General features: G+C 34.3%; 1 protein-coding gene across 1 annotated transcript; it reads right to left on the reverse strand.

The window, feature by feature from the left end:
• Positions 1 to 1912: 1912 nt before the first annotated feature.
• LOC143233590 (protein FAM8A1) lies at positions 1913 to 24367 on the reverse strand. Its single transcript, XM_076469963.1, has 5 exons — positions 23904 to 24367; positions 21401 to 21524; positions 19209 to 19332; positions 14156 to 14307; positions 1913 to 4563 (listed from the first exon to the last, which is right to left on the reverse strand). The coding sequence occupies exons 1-5, from the start codon at positions 24331 to 24333 to the stop codon at positions 4407 to 4409; spliced, it is 987 nt and encodes a 328-aa protein (XP_076326078.1). The 5' UTR covers positions 24334 to 24367; the 3' UTR covers positions 1913 to 4406.
• Between the last annotated feature and the right edge of the window lie 354 nt (positions 24368 to 24721).

Genomic DNA, 24721 nt, shown 5'->3' on the forward strand with positions numbered 1-24721 from the left:
TTATTTTTTCCCCCCACTACAATAAGTTAACTTAGTCACAAATATTTCTGGATTTACAATGTTTTATAACTTTATTAAAATGTTGATAAAAACAAATTTAAATGACAATGGGTTTAAGAAGTGTATCATCCGTGGCTCACATCTTTGCTACAATCACACTATCAAAATGATTCATCATTCAGAATTGGCTGGCTCAATTATCATAGTGTGGTAAGTGAAGTGCCCAACAGTGTAAGATGGCTGAGATGACCGAAATATGACACATTTCCACTTTCTTTGTGTCACCCACAGTTCAGTGTCTCGATTATCGTAATTATTTGTACGATGGCTATAAACTGTTCAACCGTGTACATGGTCCAACTTGTTATAGGGTTGTTGACCAAGAAGGAAGACAAAAAAAACACCTTGATATAGGTCACATTTCCTCCTTTTTATTACAGACTTTTGGCTTTAAATTTAAAGAAACAAATCAATCATTACTTTCCACAAAACAGGATGTGCAATTTACATCTAATGAGATTAGGGACTTAATATCAAAAGAAAGGGGGGACATTGTCCTTTACACAATTTGTCATTTCCTAACAGTTAGTGTGAATAACAACAAAGTAATACATGGTCTCAGTAGTGTTTCAGAGAACATATTGTTTCTTAATATATATATATATAATATACAATATAGTTCAGAAATGCAAAAACAATCTACAAGAATCTCAAACTGATATACTGCCAATGTATTTTGAGATGAATGCATAGGTTGACAAATTTAGCCTCAAAAAGAAACAACAAAATCAGGTGAACCTTCTTGGAAAGTAGTGGCTTCAGTAAGTCTGTCAGGTACACAAACCTTTTGTATATTAACAGTTTTTAAACAGGTATATATTGCCACCAGATCTACAGAAAGCGAGACACTCTATACTAACTAACAACAAAACACAGATTGTCTAAGATAGTAACCAGAAAGAAAAGTCCTCATTAAACCCAACCACAGTGACATTAACGCAGCAATGAAACTTAGCACAACTATGTCAAAACTGGTATTTGTAAATTTACATGAAAAAATGAAAGTGTGACTTAATATAATTTCCTGGGTTGAGAATGGTTTTGGATTTTCAGTAATGTGATAATAATGTTTTAATTTCCTTGTAAATTCTTTGAATCTATTATTTTAATAGAACAGACAATGATCATCTTTTCCATAGAAAAGGAAATATTGTGACAGGGTTGCGTGTTCGAGTCCCTGCCACATCAAACATGTTCACCCTTTCAGCCGTGGGAGCATTATAATGTGACGGTCAATCCCACTATTCATTGGTAAAAGAGTAACCCGAGAGTTGGCAGTGAGTGGTGATAACTAGCTGCTTTCTCTCGTCTTACACTGCTAAATTAGGGACGGCTAGCGCAGATAGCCCTCACACAGCTTTGCACAAAATTCAAAACAAACCAAATTTATATATAAACACATACATAATTACTTATTCCTCAGTATCATAAGTAGCAAATTAATTCACACTTATAGAAATATTCACACAAATGTATAACTTATAAAGAATATATATTTAAAATTTTCTTTACCCTTTACCCATGCAGGGTAAGCTTATTATGACTTGAATATTTTAAATGAGCAACTTAGTACCACCAGGCACCTTATTCTAAATTTCAAAAATTAAAAAATGTTGAAACTAAATTCAATATCTATTTTTATTTGTTTGTTCACTCAGTTTTCAATGGTCATAAAAGATAGCAGAATACAAACCATCACTCAAGTACTGATGTCTCAATTTAATTTACTTTTTCTTGGTGTTTAATGAAAGCATTATTTTAATTGCATCTTCCAAATTAAGGTGTGTTTTTGTCTTTTCGTTTTAGGTGTGATTTAAAAGCTAGCCATATTTTCAGTAAAAAACTTTACTCGTATCATTTCACACGATGAACATTTTATTCTAATATCTTTTTAACACTCGTATCGTACACATAATTAGTGCAACACTTATTTTGCAAGTTATTATCAATGTTCTCAGTTATTCTTTATTTGGTTTAATTAATTACTATTAAAAGGCAAACCTCAAGTTATTTATGTACTCACAATAATTAAACTTTTACAGAGTTGATACTTACAGAAAACGATTTCCCAGATATATCAAGTGGCTCGCAAAAACAGAATAGAACTTGCCATGTTTCAGGAACAGAATATTATTACAGTGTTTCTTCTATGATACTGTATTCTAAGTTAGGTTAGAACACAGAATTTCGTGTTGTTTAATAAAACAAAAACAGGTTTATTCAATTGTTCACAGGCTGACTAAAAGAACTTTCGCTATAACCTCAAACTTCGTTCTAAAGGTAAAGAAGAGCTCTTAAACATTGTGAAACATCTTTGGTAGTTTTGTTTGTACAAATAATCACTGATATGCTTTATAATTCTGACTGATGAAAAACAAGCTTATGTTACATCTACATGTAACCACAGATGTGGAAATTTAAGAAACTTAATGTCACTCTCTTTCACATTTTTATGGCCTTATTACAGAAAATACCCAGCAAGATGGGAAGTGAAAATGTGTTTTTAGTATAAACAATAAAAAGGAATTAACCATTTTTCAACGATAAACAAACAATATATTTAACAGTTTATAAATTTAAATCCTAACAGAACTAGGACTTAACCTACAATTATTCCCTTTTATTAATCTATTAATTACACACGTGCAAGCATGAAAATGGCACATTTAAATAACTGCTTCTAACTTTTGCACAGAAGTACTTGATGGCTACCTGTACAAACTGTCTCTAATTTTGAAGTGACTTTCTTGAGGTATAGCAGCTAGTTAACATTGCCAATTTATGGACTACTCTAGTTTAATGGTGAGATTTGATAATCACTCTTATTACACACCTATTGTTCTCAGTTGTGAATTAAGAGTTTTTTATTTTTGGTGGTACCAGGGAGTAAACCCAAAGTGTAGCACACACTGGAGTGTAGTAAGCTAAAACATAATTTGCATGTATATATACACAAAATATAAATTTAGAGGAAAATAAATCAGTCCACAACAAGGTTTGTCATAATATAAAGAAATGATAACTGGTGACTGTTGCTTACTAGTAGAGAGTACAAAATTATTAATGACAGCACTTGTATGTCATAACAGTAAGCTTGTAAATATTTCTGGTATTAATTACTATATTTTCTACACATATACAGATATGAAAATCAAACTTTATTCTTACTGTTAGCTAATTAGAGAAACTTTTATAAATTTCAAAAGCATTTTATACTTAGCACAGTCATGAAGATTGAAAGCTATACCTGTGCTCTGCTCACCACAGGTATTGAAACCTGGTTTCTAGCAGCGTGAGTCTACAAACATACTGCTGTGCAACAGGTGGGCCAGTCATAAAGTCAGAAAATAAACTTTATAGATTTATGGACAGTTTAGTGGTGAAGAATCATATGGATGAAATGTTAACTCATTTATTTGTAGATAGCATATATCAAAAGACCAAGATATTGTTGTATTTTAAAGAGAGGGGGGGAACTTTATACAGGTTTTTCAATGTACAGGTTGATAGTGAAACATAATAGGAATGAAATGTTAGAACTTACATACCGTGTTCTACCATGTCATTGTCAGGTTGTTTTTCAACTAATTACTATCTACTAATTGTATCAGAAATTCAATAATTTATTAATATAATCTTTACATACAATTTCTAACAGAAGAATTCAGATTTATGAAACATTAGTTTATCTGCATATTACAATGTCTGTGGATAAAAGAATAATAATGAACAAGACCCCGTCAGTTTTAATACCAGATAACACACAGGACACAACTGAAAATAGTAGTTATATACTGGGTCGGATATCACAAGCAATGTGTAGAAAGTGATAATTTAAATACAATTGTTTACTTTGTACATAATCCTTCAGTGATTCAGTATTAATTATTTCAAGTTTATTATTACCATTTACAACATTGCCTGAAGAACAAATTATCAAAATTGTAAAGAATGATGAAATACCATAAATAATACAAAAATGTTTTTTTGTAGTTTTCAAATTCTCTTGACACTTGTTTCATTCAAAAAATTTTATCTAGAAGAAGCAATCAAAATGTTCAAGTATAAACTGGTTTTGTACATAACTTAAGTCAAAAAGAATAATATATACATACAACTTTCATTAAACCTTCTAATATTAAAGATTCAACTGGTAAGCAGACAGCATAGTTACAAGTTTAATAAAAAAAGGTTTTTTATCATTACCAATTTCCTAGGATTGTCAATAAGATTTATGAATAAGGTGTGGATAAAATGTTATGAATTACACTACCAGTTTTCCGTATTTTAACCTCAGACATTATTTCATGCTCGATAGGATAGGATAGGAGAGTTACTATTCTGAATTAATTTCTCCTCTGCTGACGAGGAATATCTTCAACCACAAGGGAATTACAAACTATGTCGTACACTGCACGGTTATGATTGAAGAAAAACACTGTTAAGCTTGCAGGAAAAAAGAAGGCCATGGAAAAATTCTTAATGAAGGAACGGATAAATGACCTAAGAAAACAGAAACAAAAAATGTTAGAGAAGGAAGCAAAGACATTATTTCATTGATGTCGAGAAAACCCACTTGTAGAGAAATATACATGCAAAAACGGCTCGTTTGGGTTGAGAAAATATTTTACCTAGAAGAGCGAACAACGTTTCGACCTTCTTCAGTCATCGTCAGGTTCACAAAGAAAGAAAGAGGTAACTGACCAGAAGCTGACCACATGTTTGGAAAGGGTTGTGTAACTGAGTGTCGGAATGTAGAGGGTAGTGTTAGATGTTTGAATATATAATTTTATTTTATTATATTAATATAGGTATAAAGGCGTTTCTTTATATTGGTTTATTTTGGGTTTAAGTTGTTGTATAAGTAAGGTTTCTTTAATTTTGCATTTGTTTCTGTTTGTTTCTTTATTTAGTATTTGAGTGTTTTCTATGGTTATGTTGTGTTTATTTGACTTGCAATGTTCGAAAACGTCTGAAGGTGACATTTTATGTTCTTTGAATCTGGTTTTCATTTTTCTACTTGTTTCTCCAATATAGAAGTCGTGGCAGTTATCACATTGTATTTTATAAATAATATTGGTGTGGTGTTTGTCAGTGTAGTTTTTTACATAGTATAGACCTCAGTTTTGTGCCTGGTTTTTGAATAAATTTGGTATTAACTGGAATGTCGTATTTTGTTACTAGTTTTTGCCAAATGTTGGTTATTTGTCTGCTGATGTCAGGAATATATGGTATACAGCAGCATATGGTTTTGTGATTTTTTGATTCGTGAGATATATTTACTTTCGTTGGTTGATTTTGCTTTCTGTCAAGGTGCGTGCGTATAATGTTTTCTACGGTTTGTGGAGGAAACTTATTGATGTTGATGAAGTATTGTTTTATTTTGTCTAATTCATCGTTAATTTTATCTGGTGAGCATAGTGTTATGGCTGTGTTTATTTGGTTTCTCAGTATGTTGAGTTTTTGTTTTGTTTCATGTGCTGAGTCCCAAGGAATGTATAGTCCAGTATGGGTGATTTTTTGGTGGATTTCTGTTTTAAATTGTGTGTCGGTTTTTTGTAATTTTGAGGTTAAGAAATGGTATTTTATTTTGTTCTTCCTGTTCACATGTGAAGTTAATGTTGGAATGAATAGAGTTAATGTAATTGAAAAAATTAAGTGTGTGTTCTGTAGATCTGAATCCCGCAACCGTGTCATCTACATATCTCTACCAGTATAGTGGTGGATGTAATGCTGTGTTAATTGCTTGTGTTTCAACTTGTGTCATAAAAATATTGGCTAGAACTGGTGATACTGGGTTGCCTATGCTTAGGCCATTTGTTTGTATATGCCACAACTATTTACAAGTTACATAACCCCTTCCAAACTTGTGGTCAGCTTCCGATCAGTTACCTCTTTCTTTCTTTGTGAACCTGACGATGACCGAAGAGGGTCGAAATGTGGTTCACTCTTCTATGTAAAATATTTTCTTAACCCAAACGAACCGTTTTTGCATATACATTATTTCACTGTTTAGAGTTTCACCAATATATTTTTATATCAATTTCTTTGATTTATAACAGTGATATAGATGTTAATGATCTCATACAACTGTAGGGAATATAATTTAGACTAGTTAGTATCACTGAGGTGAAACTTACATATATTCACATAAACTGTGTATCATGACACGAAATCACACTTGCAGTTATATTAATAATGTTATAAATTTAACTGAAATTACATTTTTATATTATGCAATTCCGTAACTGTACCTGTATAAGGAGTGTCATACATACATAAAAACAGATGTGCTACTCATGTTATATAAACAACTACAGTTGTGCTGGTCATGTGACAAAAATGTAACTGCTGCTATACTATAAAACAAATAAATATTACCACTAGTTTATATCACATGTAAATAATTCCAACTGTATTACAGTTGTTTGTTTACTTTAAAACAAAAGCTACGATGAGCTACTTGATGGGTTCACTTCATGGAAATGAGCCCTCAAATTTAGTGTTGTTAGTTTGTAGACTTCTGCTGTCCACCAGGGGACTGTCGTGTTAACATTAAAGAAATGTAATGAACGTAACTTTAGTTGTGTTCTGCACAAACAAACCTGCAGTTATATTGTGTTATAGAAGCATGGCTAGAATTTGGCTGATCACAACGTACAACCATAAACATGAATTAATTATATAATCAAAGAGCATTTAAGTTTCCAGTTGGGAAATAAGATAATCCACATGAAATTTGTCAGAACTTTAACATCTGGTATAAAGTACAATATAACTACAAACAGCCTCAATACACGCAAGAAAAAACGTATACACATGTAAGTCACTCATAAAATATTTGTACTATTAATACAAAAAGTAGATTAGTGTTTTACTTTGAGTGAGACAGTAGCTGTTGTACATGATTTCCTTCTTCCTTATTTTCTTTGCACCAGATTTTTAAAAATCTGTTATGTAATATTATAATTTAAAAACTGAGAATTTACTACCGTGAGAGAAAATTATGAAAAGGTTTCTCTCTATGTCTCTTTCTGGTGTTTAAAATCTAAAATACAACTCACGTTGTGAATTTCAAACAGCTTACTTTCATAAATGTTTTACAAGAGTTTAATATTCTAACTAATCATTTTCTAACTTCTGACAATAATTTGTTTTGATGAAATTCATCCACTTTCAATGACTTGTTTTGCATTGCTTTTACTTTTATATATTTCCATTAGTATCAGGGACATACCTGTCTATAATGAATACCAAGAATCAGACCAGTGACTGCCCTTCGAACTATATCAACTGAATAAAGTCAAAGTTAGAGTACTTTACTCACATTATTATGATGTTTCTCATGCTTCATGAGTGAAGTAAACTTTGTTGTTTTTTACACATTTTTATGATTGATTGATTGATTTAGTGTTTTATGGCACAAAGCAGCGAGGCTATCTGCGCCAGACATTCGGTAAAAATGTAAAAATAAATAAATGCAGTAATAGACATAAATGGAAATGAAGGTAATACAAAAAAGTATAAAACCAATGTTGACACCTAGTCTAGAATGTTAAGATAGAAGGCAGAGTATAAGAAGTTGTAAGGTATTTACTCTAGCAAAAAGGTAATGATCATAACCCGCCATGAAGACTAACAGGTAAGTTCAAGAACCACCGTCAGTCACCTGAAGTTGGTCTTTCCAGTCCTGGTTCTGAATTATGTGTCATAGCAACCAGTATCAAAATGTAAAAGGATAGAAGTTTTAAAAGATACATAGCAAAATTGTAACAATGAGTAGCCAAATGTCCAGTAAAAAGATAAAGTCAAGTAAATGGAGTAAAATTTGTAAAAGTAAATGAAGGTAAAAACAAAACAGCAATTAAAACAGAAAATGGTGTAAAAACCAATGGTGACATCCAGTCTTCAAAGTTGTAAAATATTTACTCTAGCAAAATGGTAATGATCATAACCCACCAGGAAGACCAACAGGTAAGTTCAAGAACCACCATCAATCACCTGAAGTTGACCTTTCCAGTCCTGGTTCCAGGTTATGTGTCATAGCAGCTATTATCAAAATGTAAAAGAATAAAAGTTTTAAAAGACACTCCGCAAAATCGTAATAATGAGTAGCCAAATGTCCAGTAAAAAGATAAAAGTCAAGTAAATGGAGTAAAATTTGTAAAAGTAATTGAAGATAAAAGCAAAACGGCAATTAAAACAGAAAATGGCGTAAAACCAATGTTGACATCCAGTCAACAAAGTTGTAAAGAACTACCTGTAGCAGAATGGTAACGATCATAACCCGCCAGGAAGACTAACAGGTAAGTATAAAAACCACCGTCAGTCACCTGAAGTTGGTCTTTCCAGTCCTGGTTCTGGGTTATGAGTCAATATGGCCAGTACTAAAAAGTTAAGTAGTAAAAGTGTAAAATGATATGCAGCAAAAGTATAATAACAAATCGCAGGGACGACTAACGAGTAGTTCAAAAAGTAGCGCTAGTCACCTGAAGTTGGCCTTTCCAGTCCTGGTGTCGAGTTATTTAATGTTCTGGCCATTGTCCAATGTTAAATTGAAGGAGAGAGATTAAAACTGTAAAAAAGGAACCACAATTAAAAAGGTGTAATGAATAAATATGCAACACTTAAATGAGATTAAAAAGATTAATGGCCATTAAAAAATTAAAAACATTATCAAGGTGGACAGAATCACCATCACCAATAACTCTGTCCAATGTTACAGACAAACCCTGGGAATGAACATGTTTGAAATAGTGACGTCGTTGAGAATCGTAACGATGGCAAGAAAGTAAAATGTGGCTGGTAGTGATTTGAGTGTTACACAAACTACACATTGGTACATCAGTTCCAGATAAAAGAAAATGATGAGTTAAAAAACTGTGACCAATGCATAGCCTAGTGAGAACAACTTCCTCCTTCCGAACTTTACGGAAGCTAGATGGCCAAAGTCCAATTTTGGGTTTGATTTGAAAAAGTTTGTTGTCACGTTGCTCACTCCAAGTGGACTGCCAGCTGGCACGGAACTGAGCCTTGAAGACAACACCATAGTCCATGTAGGGAATAGGCATAGGAGTGATGGTGCTGAAGCAGACATATTTAGCTGCCATGTCTGCAAGCTCGTTCCCGCGAATACCAACATGGCCTAGTATCCAGAAAAACTGGATTGAAGTAACTGCTAATGAGAAATGGGCCAGTCGGTTTCGGATATCAGCGAGAATAGGATGTGAGCTAACGTGTAGCGATTCCAAGGCAAGTATAGAACTAAGCGAATCAGTATAAATAGTGCAGTTGGAGTACTGCTCAGCTGCAATATGATCCAGGGCAAGAGATATGGCATACTGTTCAGCAGTGAACACAGAAGCTGTAGAAGGGATTCTGCGCGCAACTACTGACCCATAGCAAACCATAGCAGAGCCCACTGAATTACCTGATTTGGAACCATCTGTATAAATGGGAACTGAATGATTGTTTGAAAGATATTCATTGAATAAAAGACAGTACTTCCAATCTGGAGTATCTGCCTTTTTTTAGGTGACTGAAAGAAAGGTCACATTTGGGGGCTGTAATAAGCCATGGTGGGATGGGCCAACCTCTGGAATCTGCAATGTTATCCAAGGACAGACCCAATTCATCCAATTGCGCCTGGATGCGAAGGCCAAACGGAGCAATGACAGATCGTCTGTTCTGAAAAAGTACTGCCCACCGAGCAAGGAAAACACATTTCCAGGTTATTTGCTTTGGTAAGGAATGAAGTTTCGAAGTATATTGTAAAGATAGTTGCAAATGGCGAAGGTGTAGAGAAGGTTCATGAGATTCAATGTATATACTTTGAACTGGAGAGGTACGGAAAGCCCCAGTGCAGAGTCGAAGTCCTTGGTGATGAATGGGGTCCAGCATCTTTAAGGCCGAGGGTCTGGCAGAGCCATAGACCATTGATCCATAATCGAGTTTCGATCTAATAAGAGCACGATATACCTTTAACATTGAACAGCGATCTGCCCCCCAACTGGTAGAAGAGAGAACACGGAGGATGTTCAGTGCTCTTGTGCATTTGACCCGAAGCTGCTTTAAGTGTGGTATAAAGGTCAGTTTACGATCAAAGATAAGCCCCAAGAACTTGGTCTCCGGCACCACTGGCAGCAAAACTTCACCGATATGAAGTTAAGGATCAGGGTGAATACCCCCGTCGATGGCAAAAGTGCATGCATACAGTTTTGGAGAGAGAAAAATTAAAGCCGTTTGCCAGAGTCCACTTCCGTACACAATTGAGGGCGGTTTGTAGTTGCCGCTCAATATATCTCATGTTTGACGACTGACATGAGATGTGAAAGTCGTCGACATACAGCCCATTCGCAACAGTGAGAGGGAGTTGTTCAGTGATGGCATTTATCTTTATACTGAAGAGTGTAACACTCAATACACAGCCTTGAGGGACTCCAAGATCCTGTACAAAAGAACGGGAAAGTGTCGAACCCACACGAACTTGGAATCTCCTGTCCATTAAAAATTTTTTAATAAACATGGCCACGTAACCCATATGTATGAAGGTCTCGCAAAACGCCATAACTCCATGTTGTGTCGTAAGCCTTCTCTATATCAAACTGGTGGTAGAAGATATGCTGGTTGTGAACTTAATCCAAGATTCCTTCTGGCTTTGACGTCTTACCCACCTAGCATGTGCACGGGCCCGTTGGAAAGCAACCCGGTTTGAAAGTGTGAAATATCTACGAAAAGTATCCCAGGCCCGCTTTTGAGCCTTCCGTGCTAAGTGGCAAGCAGGATTCCACCACGGATGAGGATATCGTGGAAAACGTGTCGAAGTTTTAGGAATACACTGAGCAGCTGCATGTGTAATACCGCTGCTACACAGTTGTCTATTGATGGCTGATTTACGATGGCAGGATCAAGTTCTGTGAGAGCAGTGAAAGTGGACCAGTCTGCCTGATCCAGCTTCCACCGGGGCACGCGGGTAGGGTGGCATCGACCACGGACAGTCTCTCTCAAAAGGATCGGAAAATGATCACTGCCTAGTGGATTACTGTCAACCCTCCATGAAAAATGGGAGAATAATGAAGGGTAGCAAACTGAGAGATCAATAGCGGTAAAGGACTGACTAGGTGCATTAAAGTAAGTGGAAGAACCAGTATTGAAAAGAGAAAGATTGTGATCAGAGAGCATCCGCTCTACAGATCTGTCCCTCCCATCAATAATAGCACTTCCCCAGAGGGGATGATGCCCATTAAAATCCCCTAGGATTAGAAATGGAGATGGCAATTGTTCAATGAGAGCATCAAGATCTGATTGATCATATGTCTCTCCAGGGGACAGGTACAGAGAACAAACAGTGATGATATGACCTAAGGAAACACGGATGGCTACAGCCTCCAAGGGTGTGTTGAGTGACAAAGACAGGGTGGGCACGTGTTGATCAACCAACAGTGACACCCCTCCATGTACTTGACCATCACACAACCTGTCATTTCTGTACAGAGAAAACTGCCGTATGGAGACAGTATCAGCAGTTTTGAGAAATGTTTCTTGTAAAGAAAGACAAACAGGATGGTAGGAAGCACTCAGCGTTTTGATATCATCCAGATTAGAACGTAAACCTCAACAGTTCCATTGTACCAAGGTGGCCATTTTTAAGAACGGGTAGGTGAAATGGCTGGAGAACCCTTCGGTTTACGACCACGTCTTTTTTCTTTACTGTCTTTAGTCGGAGGAGGTCAATCAACCTCCATGGATCCTGCTCTGGGTCGGGTGGGCAGGTTTTTGTTGTTGGAAGGGGAATCTAGTGACTGAGGACGCGAACGAATAATTGTTTTGTCTCTTGTGGTGGGAGAAAAAGATGTATCAGAAGAAATGCCTGTATTTGAAACTGAAGGACATGGATCTTGAGGTTTGTTGGAAGGTATGGGAGGAACAGAGATGGGTGTGGAAGTCGATTCATCAACCTTTTTAACCACGGAGGTCAAAAGGCTTTTCATTTGTTTTGAAAACAATTCTCTTGGAGGCACAGAGAGATCTGTCTGCACTCCCACTGTAGTTGTGGAATGAAGTGCAGCAGCATATGTCCGAGATGGAGTTGTGGACAGCAATTTCTGAGCCTCAGGATAACTAATGTTATGTGTCGTTTTCAAACGCTGGACCTCTTTTTCCTCCAACCATTTTGGGCAAGAATGAAAGTAAGAGGGGTGAGAACCATTGCAGTTTACGCAATGTGGGTTCATGTCACAGTCATAGGCATCGTGGTCCTTGCCTCCACAAAGAGCACATGTCAGGGAACCACGACAAGATGTCTTTGAGTGGCCGAATCTCTGACATTGGAAACATCGAAGAGGGTTTGGTATGTATGGCCGAACTCTGCAAACGAGATAACCTGCCTTGATGGTGGCAGGTGCACGTGGTGAAGTACATGTTAAAACGAGGGTATCTGTTGGCAGTGTAACTCCATCTTTGAGAGTGGAGATGCGCCTCACTGCAGAAACTCCTTGAGTGGAGAGACCAGCGAGAATCTCTGACTCGGGAACATTCTTCAAATCCCTTTCAACAATAACTCCTCGTGAAGAATTCAAGGTAGCATGGGGTGCAACCTCAATAGGTATATCCCCAATTGCCTTTGAATTCAAGAGGAGTTCACTCTGTTGGGATGTGGATATTTCAACCAATATGTCACCAGATCGAAGTTTCTTTACTGACTTTGGAGAGCCAGCAAGTCCCTCTAGTCCATTTGGAATAAAAAAAGGGGACATTTGCCCTAAAGGTTTTTCTGAAAGAGAATGTAATATAAGAAAATGAGGTACGTGTGTTACTAATGTTGAAGATTGCTGTTCTGAGTATTCAAGACGTGGTCACTTACCCATTGACTGTTTTTTTTACAATTTTATTTAAATTTTTTAGAGGATCCATAGGAAAAAGAAAAAATTTCGGTACCCACTGACCCCACCCACCATGGAGCCCTACAAGGGGATGCACTACAAAGTCACGCAAGGACATTGCAGCAACGCCAGGGTTTCGTGAGCACTATACCCAAACACCAGCAACAGGCACAATGTCCACAACACCCGTTGAGAACTTCCAACACTGGTACTTGGTTGACTCTAGCCCAAGTGGACCAGCTGATTGACCCATGGGGGGCCACTCAAAGGCCGCCCGTCTACAGGAATTCAGGGCCAAAGTGGTGTGTTAGGGTTGGACCCCTCAACCACCAGGATCCTCTCCTCCCCTTCACAGGTCGCCACGCACGGCAAACACGTGGGTGGATGTTTAGATTCCAGAGAAGGTAACCAGATAGAACAGAACCTTCCCTGGGAGGTCCCCTCACCACGTACAGGAATCCACATCGAGGGGCATTTTTATGCAAAAAATACTGAGATAATTTACTCTTTCAGTTATATCTATCACTGGGTTTCCCTATTTTGCAGGGTAGAGTGTAATACAATATTAGTGGTAAAACATTTGCTCAAGGTCTATGGTACTTTTATACCCTTAAATCTATTCTGTAGTAGTTTGAATAATGCTTGTTTAGGTTTACAGACATCCTCAAATACGCTGAAATATTCTATCTCTATCCATTGACGTTTACTCTAACGAGATTGGGTCTAGGTAAACAATACACTGCAAGCAAAGAAAGATTTCAGCACTTAAACATTTGAATTAAGATGTAATTAACAAAGATTCCCACATAAAGATTTGTTTATCAGTATGAACACCTGAAATGTTTCACCAAATTACATAATCAGCAAGGTGAGTACATTTTTGTCCAGTGCCTAATAACTGACACATCATGGATATACTGTTCAATCAAGACAGACATACGGTATGCACATAATTTTGCTCATGTATGCCTGTCTGTCTGTTATTAAGCACAAAGCTTCATAACACACTGTTTGTGCTGTTTTCACCACAGTTGTTGAAACCTTTAGATACGTGTACTTAATAGTGGTAAGGAATAATAAAGTAATAAGAGGGTAAAATTAAAACATTTATACAATATTAGTATATTTGGTAATTAAATTATTATTTGTGGCCATTAAAATATTAATGCATAAAAAATGCACAATTTAAGTTGGATATATATAACAGCCTTTACCATCCAAGTCCTATATCACCAGCAGGGATGACCCTTATTCTGTCATTACCCAGTTCCTCAATAATTTGACAAGACACCACTCGTAATCCAAAGACACTTTTCCCAGGAGTAGCTCCACCTGGAACTCCAGATCCATGATGAAGACAGATAATCTAATTCAGGATATTCAATCACACAAAACTTGAATAAGTGTTAAAAAAACATGTAATCTTTTTTCTTTTATAAACACATTCACTGAAAAGTTGTGACAATCAAAGGATTTCTTGCACTGTGTGTTGTGCAACTTGTCTTTGACACTCAGACTGCAAAAACACTACTAAATGTATCAGACAACTCATGATTTTTAATTTTTTATCCTACTTTTCTTACACACATTGTCAGGTGATGCTATCTTTATTAGTATTGTTCTATGGAATAAATAGAAATACAAACAAGCTGATAAAAGTTATTAGATTATATCCACCAAACAAGAATTACAGAACCACTATTTTCACCAAATCTTTGCAATTCTATGATTACAGGAAACCATAAGCTTCTGTTTAACTTCCAGTTGTCATCAATGATGTTCTTGTATGTTAATACATTATACAAACTTGCAAGTTTTACAGTTTTTACAGTAAAACCTTTTAAGGTATACAGATAAGATAAATACACACAAATATTAATGGTAACACACTAACCTTGAATATCATAACCAATGTTTCCTCTAACATTTTTAATCTTTGTGAGGAATGAATGTTTTCACATGCACTGGCATCAAGGCCATGTCAGAATGTGTACTGTCAGTTTTTTTAAGGGGGCAGGAGATATTTTTACACTACCAACTCCACTGGATCACTAGGCCACTTTCCAGTGCTACCAGTTGGCTACTTAGGATTTAGGCCTATTGAGTTTCAGGGTCATTAAGGCCATTAATGCATTGAGACTCCTCACTGTTACCGAGAAAGCATGTGGCATTTGATTGGTTTTTTTGCATGGACACACAGTTGCACAGCTTATAGAGAATACTGATCATAAGTAATATAATAAACAACTTAAAAACAACTTTTAACAAGTACAGGGAACCACTCTAAGCGGCCACCCCTCAGATTCGGTCATCCCTTGAAAGAGGTCATTCAATCACAGTGCCTTTTTTGTTTACATAATCCCTAATTATGTACAGTGGAACCCCTCTAATCAGGCCAGTTTGTCTCAGTCCCAAAGGTGACTGCTTTAGAGGGGTTCCACTGTATTTACAATGCTGCCACAATCAAAAATAAATTTTGAGTTAGAAAAATTATCATAAATAAACAAAAACTTTTATATTTTTGAGAGAATAATTATAAATACAAATCAACATGATTTCATGTTATATAAGCTCCAGTACCTCTGTATTACCAACTTATGACTTGAATTGTTTTGAATTTCATGCAAAGCTACCCAAGGGCTATCTGCATTAGCTGTCCCTAATTTAGCAGTGTAAGACGAGAGGGAAGGCAGTTATCCATCACCACTCACTGCCAACTCTTGGGCTACTCTTTTACCCATGAATAGTGAGATTGACCATCACATTATCATGCCCTCACAACTGAAAGGGCGAGCATGTTTGGTGTGACGGGGATTTGAACCCGCGATCCTCAGATTACGAGTCGAGTGCCTTAACCACCTGGCCATAATAAACATTCTAGGTTTTCTAAGACTACAAATGTAAACTTACCAAAGCTTATCAAAGAAAGAGTGATGACTTAGTTACACATAGAAGAATTATTACTAGAAAAGAAAACTGAAACTACAACAATAAACTTTTTTTTTATTTTTAAAAATACATTCAGTAAATTTTTACTTGAATAAACCTCAGATGAAAAAGTTTAATACTGGGGAAGAGGTGGAATTAAACCAGAATACTCTCCTTTCATATTCAACTAATAATATCATACTTATAGACTGATCTGATGACTGTTCTAATGTCCATTTGTAGTGTATACTGGAGAGATTTACACATGTTCACAAAAAGTGTAGAACAACCTTTATACTCCAGATATATATATATAAAATATTTTTTTAATTTAAAATAAAATAAAATACACAAATGTTTGATAATAGGCAGTTGTGTACATTAACCCTGATGAAACTGCAAAGGTTTAAATATATATATATCTCTAATATAAAAATGTCTAATACCAAATGTTTGTGCATGTTAACCCTGGAGTATATAGGTCATATTTTCTAATCATTTTATTAAAAGTTGTTCTACTGTGATACAATCCACTATCTTGCAGTGTTTGGTTGAGAGTCTCAAAATTTCAAACAGTCGTCGGTACTTTTTAAATGTTCTTTATTGCATAATTATATGAATCACTGTGACTGTTTTGTAACCTCACAAAATAATTATCAACTGTCCAAGTGACAATAAAACAAAACTGTAACCTATCTTAGAAATAAATTATAAAACGTTTTCAACTTGCATCCAGCTCAAAATTTCCAGTCTACTTTTCAGCTGTTTTTTATATGTTTACTGTTGGATGTTAGCATTTAACTAAAGGAAAAAAATTCTCTATCAGAGCATCTTACCAGATCACTATAAACTTAGTTTTATATTAACTACAATACATATTTATTTCTCATGTTCCAAAGCTAGTATTTTGTGTGTATTTTTAGTATAGCAACAGGTAGACAATTTTATCCTCTCATGTATTTACTATCCTTATTACCATTCCTATCATGAAGCTTTAAATATTTCTACATTTTCCTTTAATATTTTAGGCTGGTTTAAATCCTTTATAAACAATGGTTATGAGTCAGCTAACACTTGTTAGCCTGTGACCAGTTTTGCACCTACACATTGACAAAGCTGCCTGATTCTTTACATATAACTTCTCAGCAATCTCTGTTATGTATGTAGATCACATGACTTTAGGGCCTTTTTCCCTTGCTTATTTTAATTAGCATTAATCTCTCATCACGAACCCTACCTTATCACGTTTATTTCATGAATGGTGTATAGAGGGGTGTAATCCTATGTTACAGTTAACATATCACGATTTAAAATAGATGTTTGTTAAAACTTTCACACACACTTTATCAAAGAACCTTCAACACATCAGTAAAATCTCTACTAGCTGCTATTTATCATAAGTTACAATTACAATAAAGATGACAAAACAGATTTCTTCACACAAACCTTGTATTTCATAAACATATATTCTAAAGAAATTCATCTCACATGATTACTCTATACCAAAGAGCCAGCCTCATATAACAACGTGTAACAATATATACAAGTCCTGAATGCAACGTCACCCGAGTTTTATACACCAACCAGTCTCGCACAGTAACATGTTCACTGTATGTGTTAGGAAAGTCACAGTGTACTCAGATTTGTTGATTAAAAGATTAGACTGCATTATCTATTCAGTAATAATAACTAGAATTAGTGATGTTTGTTGTGGTTGAGACACTTGTCACTATAAAAACTTATTGTGCCTTACACTAAGATGCTACTTTTAATATTGTATACATGACTACCCTATACACACTGGTTTTTATAAAATTAGTATATATATGTATGTACATAACTTTTATACAAGTAGATCATGGGAAACTGAAGAATCAAACTTCAGATTTTTACTCTTATTAACAAAATTTTACTGGTACTGATAAAGTTCATAGATGGCTTGAATTGGTGATGAAGAAAACATTATTACAGTTTAATCTTGTAACAAATGCACAATGTTTCATTGAACTCTTGTAAATTTGTTACTATGTTACTTTTGTAATAATGTTTTCTTTGTAATCCATTCAAACCATCTTCACACTTTGTTTCAAAGTGGATTCCTCACATTACTAAACTTCACAAAGATTACTTTAGTCTATCTGTTGATACACCAGGTGTACGTCATCCGTGATGACAAGAAAACCCACTTGAAGAGAAAAATATACATGTAAAAATGGCTGGTATGAGTAGAATTTTCTCTACCCATACAAGGTTCAGTATAAAACACTTTAGTGATACTGTTATGGTATTAAGAAGTATATTCAAGGCTTTATGAAATGCTACAATATTCTGGTGGAGGAAAATAACTATGCTGAAATATTGGATACATTATTTGGAAACATAACAAGGGAACAAAAAATGAAACAAATACAAATGTCAGTTACCAATAACAATCCTTTAACATGTTAAATTAATGTTCTTTGGACTTGTCAACCAATGTTTTATTTGTCTATGTCAGGAGACTAGAAATGCTTCAAATTGATCCGTATCTCATAATTTCAAATTTCCAGTTCAGGCTACAACATATATTTGTCTGGGCTAGTGTAGTTCTGCTTGCATGAATGGTGCAGAATGAAACGCTATTTTTTCATTATTATAATTTTTTCTTGAAATTGTCAACAATCTATCAGGTCTAAAATTTTGTAAGGATGGTATCCTATTTAATAACCAAAAATTAAATCATTATAAAACATAGATGCATGAGTCAATAATAGTTTAATTATTTACAGTTTAGTAAACTAAAATAACAAAACATTTCATTTTATGTTTATAAGACTTTCTAATCTACTTGCTTTGGCAAAATGACTTATACCATTTTTCTTAGGTAGGATGAAAAGAGTAAAGTGTTCCGAATATTGGTCCACCATGCAACTATTTTGGTTTTGTTGTATACGTAAATTGGAAAACTTGCCTACAAATTTCACATTTTAGTATGTTCTGAATTAAATCATGTTACTTTAAACACGTAGATCACATATACTTTTGTAAAATCACATTATTTTTAGTTTTGTAACATCAAGCTAAACTTTCCTGGAAATACTACATATTAACAATGTGTAGTAATGTAGTTGGACTAGTAGAATTTCACATTGAACAAGCACATCAAATTTTTAATTTCCTTGCTTGTAAAATATTTGAAGGTTTCACCAGACTAACAAAAATCATAAAAAGAAGTTTGATTTTGTTTTTAATATATATAATGGGTTATTTAGGTCTTTTTATATATATAAAGAAAAAACAAATAGAGTAAACAAGTCTAGGATGAAATGCCCACATGTTGAACAGTAATGAGTGACCTACCTCATATAAACACACCACTATACGATGAGCAACCTCCAGAGTTAAAACATCAGAAGTCATTTCAAATGCCATTTTAAAATCCATTTTTCCCTCTAAAATTTCGGAGCCATATCTGTCAATGTTTCTGTAAAATAGACATTTAAAAATCAAAATTGGATTGAAAAATAAGTTCTAATTAACGCTACTGAGATAGAATTGACTAAACTTTGCCTTGCTCCAAACTGGAACCTATAGTCTGCATGTATGATCATTTGAACATAAGAAGGCCTAACAGTTTTTATTTGCAACTAAGAGAATTAATTAACTGCATTAACTTAATTATATATTTTTACAAAACTTGTGGACAGTTGGAAAACCTGTAGATAATAATAATCAAAAACACCAATACTGATTAGTTAATTAGTTTCCTTAGTCATGGCACAAATTAAGCTGACAAACCTTGAATTAATTGTAAATAATAATAACTTATAATGGCAATAATTCAATTACATGGTTAATCAAAAACAGCGATAAACAATGGGACAAACAAACAAGACAACCAAACAGATAAAATGGATTTCAGTTATTGAGAATCAAGGAAGGGAATGTCAGGTTGATGGCAGGTTATAGCAAGGCATGCTAGAACCCTCACATAACTGAGATACATATTGCTCAGCATGGACCCCAATATCAAGAAATGGTGGAAACACAAAATACCAAGAAAAGAGAATCTCAAGTAACAAGGAAAGAAGAGGTTTATAGGAAACTGGAGAAAGGAAGAAGAAAGAATATACTTAGGAAACCACATCTAAAAATGCTGTATTAGGCCTACTGAAAGAACCTGTGGTAGGAATTTGGGAAGACACAGCAATTTCAGATGGAGGAAAAAAAAAGATGTCAAATGCTTTGTCACTCTGGGCTTGTTCAGGAGGAAGTTCAGCAACACGAGGAAAAGAAGGTTGGCTCAAATAATGATCAATCTCTTGATGAATAGTTAGTTGTTCTTAATTCCAAAATCGAGCCCCTCTTGCTTGAAGAAACGTACTAGTAGAAGATCCAACCTCTAATGTGGCAACTTGTACTTCAGAATTCATAATACAAATGAAAGCCAAACACAACTGTGTCAGTAAAGAAAGAAAAACACATAAGAAATGACTAATCTCTCTAACCAGGAAGAAAATTAAGTGATACCACAACATAATGAGGTACAAATTAATATTATACAAATTCAAAGGGAGCCATAAACAAAAACATCTAAACCTGACAACTACCATACAAGAAGTGATAGTTAGGTAGAATAGCAACATAGGAGTTGCATGATTATCAAAATACAAGAATCAGTTAAATCGTGTGAATTGAAAGTTATGTGAAGGAACTGTGGCATGCAAAAAAGTTTTACAAATAGAGGGCAGCACCACACGAGAATAGCTACGTACGTGAGCAGAAGTAAGATATATTTTTGGAAACGTCATGCTACATAGGAAATCTTAACATTTACAAGTTAATTAAGTTAGTAAAATGAACACAATCATTAGCTAGTCCATGCACTATTCATCATCATTAATTTTATATGCCAAAATCAATTAACTAAAGTTTTGTCACGCTGCTGTATAACAGGATAAAAAACTAATTTCTCTATCATTTCTCCTCCAGAGTCATTTTAATATGAAAGGTTACACACTGTGATAAAGAAAAAATAAAATTCTCCATATTTTGATAGAGTTTTGCACAATAGTTACTCCTAAGTAAATATTAATTTTTTTAATAGTGTCATTATTTTTTAATGATGTGGTTTACAATTTTATTATAATTAAAAATGTATAATGTTCAGTCTCCAAAATAACTTATCTTTGTAAGTACTGGTTGTGAAGATTGAAGTACACAAATGTTCACATTTCTCTAACTGTGTTGAATGAAGGGAGAACAAACTTTAACTCTTCTTAATGTAAAATGAAACATAACTTAATAATTTATTTTGTTCATTTATGAACTGAAGTCAAGGATATAATAGTTTATCACAATGAAGACTACAGAAAGTAAACTCCTTTGGCCTATTTGTATGAAATGATGTCCTGGTTTCTCTTCTACATAAGAACATTTACCAGTTATAGAACATCCCTTATCCCTTGATTTTTACTCCAGTATATCTATACATTACATACACACTAAAAAGAAGCAATCTAATTTTAATAAAAACCTTGCACACATCTTACATGACACCAAACTCAGCTGCAAGATATGTCACCACGATCTTCATCACCAGTAAGATAAAAAAGTCTACAACTTCTGCAAGAAATCGTTTCCAGAGAGGAGGTACATTGAACTCTCTTCCAACACCTGCAATCAACATACAACTATTAAAAAAATTTAACTGCATTTTGAAGTCTTAAACAATAAAAATTAGTAAATATTAAACTTGTACTTTTTTATTTCTTGCAATTGTATAATTTAACAAATTATAATTAAACCAATTAATCAAACTTATGGTTAAACAGATTTACCAAAATTAGTGTTTCTGTTTATTACTCTTGTCAAATATTTCAACTAACCAAATAAACAAAATATTGCCACTATGTTTGTTTACTGTTAAGTATAAAGCTAAATATTAGGTCATTTGTGCCCTGCCAAATTTTAGTCTTATAAGTTGTTTTTTTTTAATATTTAAAGTCTGTTCAGCTTTTGTGATTCTAGGGTAGAGGGGATTGTGACTTGCAGGTCTTGGGTTCAATTCTTATTACCACCAAACTTGTTTGACTAGTCTTAATCATGGTGAAGCTACATAGACTATCTGCCACTGTTGTTAATTTTGAACTACTGATTACAGGTAAGATAACAGGCAGGCAGCACCTGCTGCCAATATCTTTTTTTGTGTGGATTTGTATAGTGACACATTCTTTCTGGATGGAATAGCATTTCATTACAGGTTAACCTCTAGAGTGACACATTTCTTCTAAACAGGATACCAGTTCATCACAATTAACCTCCAGGGTGACACATTCCTTCTAAACAAGATGCCAGTTTGTCACAATTAAACTTAAGGATGACACATTCCTTCTGGATGAGATACCAGCATCACAGGTTAAACTCCAGCTACGAGCTGGTAGATGTTGAACAACAAGGTAGAATAATACATGGGATAATGTGTTTAATAAATTAATAATACTGACAGGAACATGATGCATAAACAATTATAATTTACAGAAGTAAGAAACAACCATACAAATACATGATTTATTACAACCATGGTTTCACCAGTAAATGCATAATCAAGTACTGACTGAAATGTTTTGTAGCAGTGTTTATATATACATGTTTAAACAAAGAACTAGAAGTGACCTTGATGTTATCCTAGAGACAAGTGGGAGAAGCTTAAGTTAGTCTGGTCATTTAAAACTTTCTCAGGATTTTTTTTGACATTATTTATTTTTAAAATTCTAGACTATCTAGATTTTTACCTTTATCTCAGATGTGTAAAACATTGCATTTTTTGGGGATAAAATTGGTTGTAATAAATGATGGATTTGTGAAATGTACAACTGTTTTGTTTTTCTGTAATTATGGAGTTGCACTGACTACTGACAGTTTAAAGTATCAATGAAATATTACAGTTTGTTAATAATATTATTAATCTTGACATAATGTGCATAAATCACCCAAGCCATTAAAGTGTACTCTATTGCTCATAATAAAAAAAATGGAATTTTAAAGTGTATTTATAGTCAAACTTATTACAAAACAAAAAAATGTAATTTTGTTCTCTGTATTAATTTCTGGTTAGACTTCACATGTTATTGTGTGTACAACTTCTGCTTGCTTACCTAAGAAAGGATACTGGTTTACTGCTGTTGAATACAGTTAAAATAAGGGCTACTAGAATGATTCATGGAATGGATTATCTTACACACATAAATTAAGTGTCTTGAAGATAGTTTCTCTTCAAAAAATAAGGGTAACAGATGAAATTATTTTAAATTTACAAGCTCATGTGAGGGGCTGGTAGGAAACAAGACTTTCAATTTTTTTTCCACATCTTTGCTGTATTATGAGGAAAACAACAAAAAAACAAAAGTTTAGTGATTAGAAAGAAAAAAGAATGAGTTGCTTTTGGTAAGGAGGTGACCAACACTTCAAAGAAACTTCAAATGGGAATCAATTATTTCTTGAAAAACAAAGGATCAGTATAAATTCTACTTTTTGCAAGCCAACAGTGAGTTTTCAATTCAAATGTAGTCTTAAATAACCATAATTCCCTTGTTATCATTGTTTAGTATAATGAAACTTAAAAACAAAATAGTTTTGGATGAATTAACTTACAATACAAAAGAAGCTTATAAAACACTGATATTGCTTCATCTTGATGTTGTGGTCTAATATTCAATGACTTCGAAAGTTTATGGAAAATGCAAGGGGTTAACATTACATGATTCATTTGGCTTTGCATTATTTTTTCTGCTTATTCTGATGTTATAGCGGTAATCTAAATAATCTGAAATACTTTTGTACCTTGACTTTTTATCGATATAATTTAGGATTAATAGTGACAATTTAAGTTCTGATTAATAAGTTAACACACGTGATAATATATAAAAGTTGTCAGTGGTTTCAAACGAGACCAAAAAGTCGAGAGCTTTTCCATAGTTTACTATTCAGCATTCTTCTCTGTGCGAAAGCTCCCGAGTTTTGGTTCTCTTTTGAAACCACTGACAAGTTAGTTACCTTGCTGTAAGCCTACTTGTCCTCTTCCAGGCTGAGCTCGAATTTCTCGTTCATTAATTCTACGCGCTTGGTTCTGAAAATGTATATCGTCAACATGCTGAGCATTTACGTTTTGTACATCTGTGTTACCAAGATTATGCTGAGCAGGAAAAATGGGAGAAGGAAAATTTCTGTTTACGTCGCCTGTTCCACTGTTCGTATTTTGATAATGATACGCAGACTGAAGAAGAAAATAAGGAAAGTAGGTTAGAAAACACTGTCGGTAATAACATTGCCAAAGCCATTGATTTACTGTTGAAGCGTATTCACTTGCTGTTGTATAAGTAACGTTTACATTCACATTATTAGTAATACTATTATTAATTTGGCTGGCCGATCGCCCTTCTGAACGAATGGGTTTTCGATTTTCGGAATTTTCTACGTCCACCATTTTGTGTAAGAAATGTTTATTGACAGAAGTGTCATAAGTTACGAAATCCTAAAATCAGCTATTGACACGATAGGATATATAATTTATCATGATAGTGGAAAAAGGGATAAAAAAAACTATTTTAACATATGTGTCATTAAGCAATTAGTTCAGAAAGAATTATAACAGTTATTCTATTACCCATATTATGAAATTAATGTTTAGAAAAGTATAGCAGAGTTTTGTTCTTTACTTGCAGTGGAAAATCTCACAGCTTATAATGTTGAAATTCGGATTTCGATATCCCTGTGGGTAAGCTCAAGAAGCTGTTGTGTGGATTTATACTTAATTATACGTGGGCTGCTCAAAAAATACGCGGACTGTTTGAATTGCGCGGCTCCAGTTGGTT

The sequence above is a fragment of the Tachypleus tridentatus genome, chromosome 12 (assembly GCF_004210375.1).
Source record: "Tachypleus tridentatus isolate NWPU-2018 chromosome 12, ASM421037v1, whole genome shotgun sequence".
Classification (NCBI taxonomy): Eukaryota; Metazoa; Arthropoda; class Merostomata; order Xiphosura; family Limulidae; genus Tachypleus; species Tachypleus tridentatus.

Excerpts from the sequence above, each read along its gene's own strand:
- LOC143233590 (XM_076469963.1), bottom strand. The coding sequence starts at position 24,333 with ATGGTGGACGTAGAAAATTCCGAAAATCGAAAACCCATTCGTTCAGAA. Across the intron at positions 21,525-23,903 it reads ACAAGTAGGCTTACAGCAAG|GTGTTGGAAGAGAGTTCAAT; the intron begins GTAACTAACTTG and ends TGTTGATTGCAG. Across the intron at positions 4,564-14,155 it reads GGTGATATAGGACTTGGATG|GTCATTTATCCGTTCCTTCA; the intron begins GTAAAGGCTGTT and ends CTGTTTTCTTAG.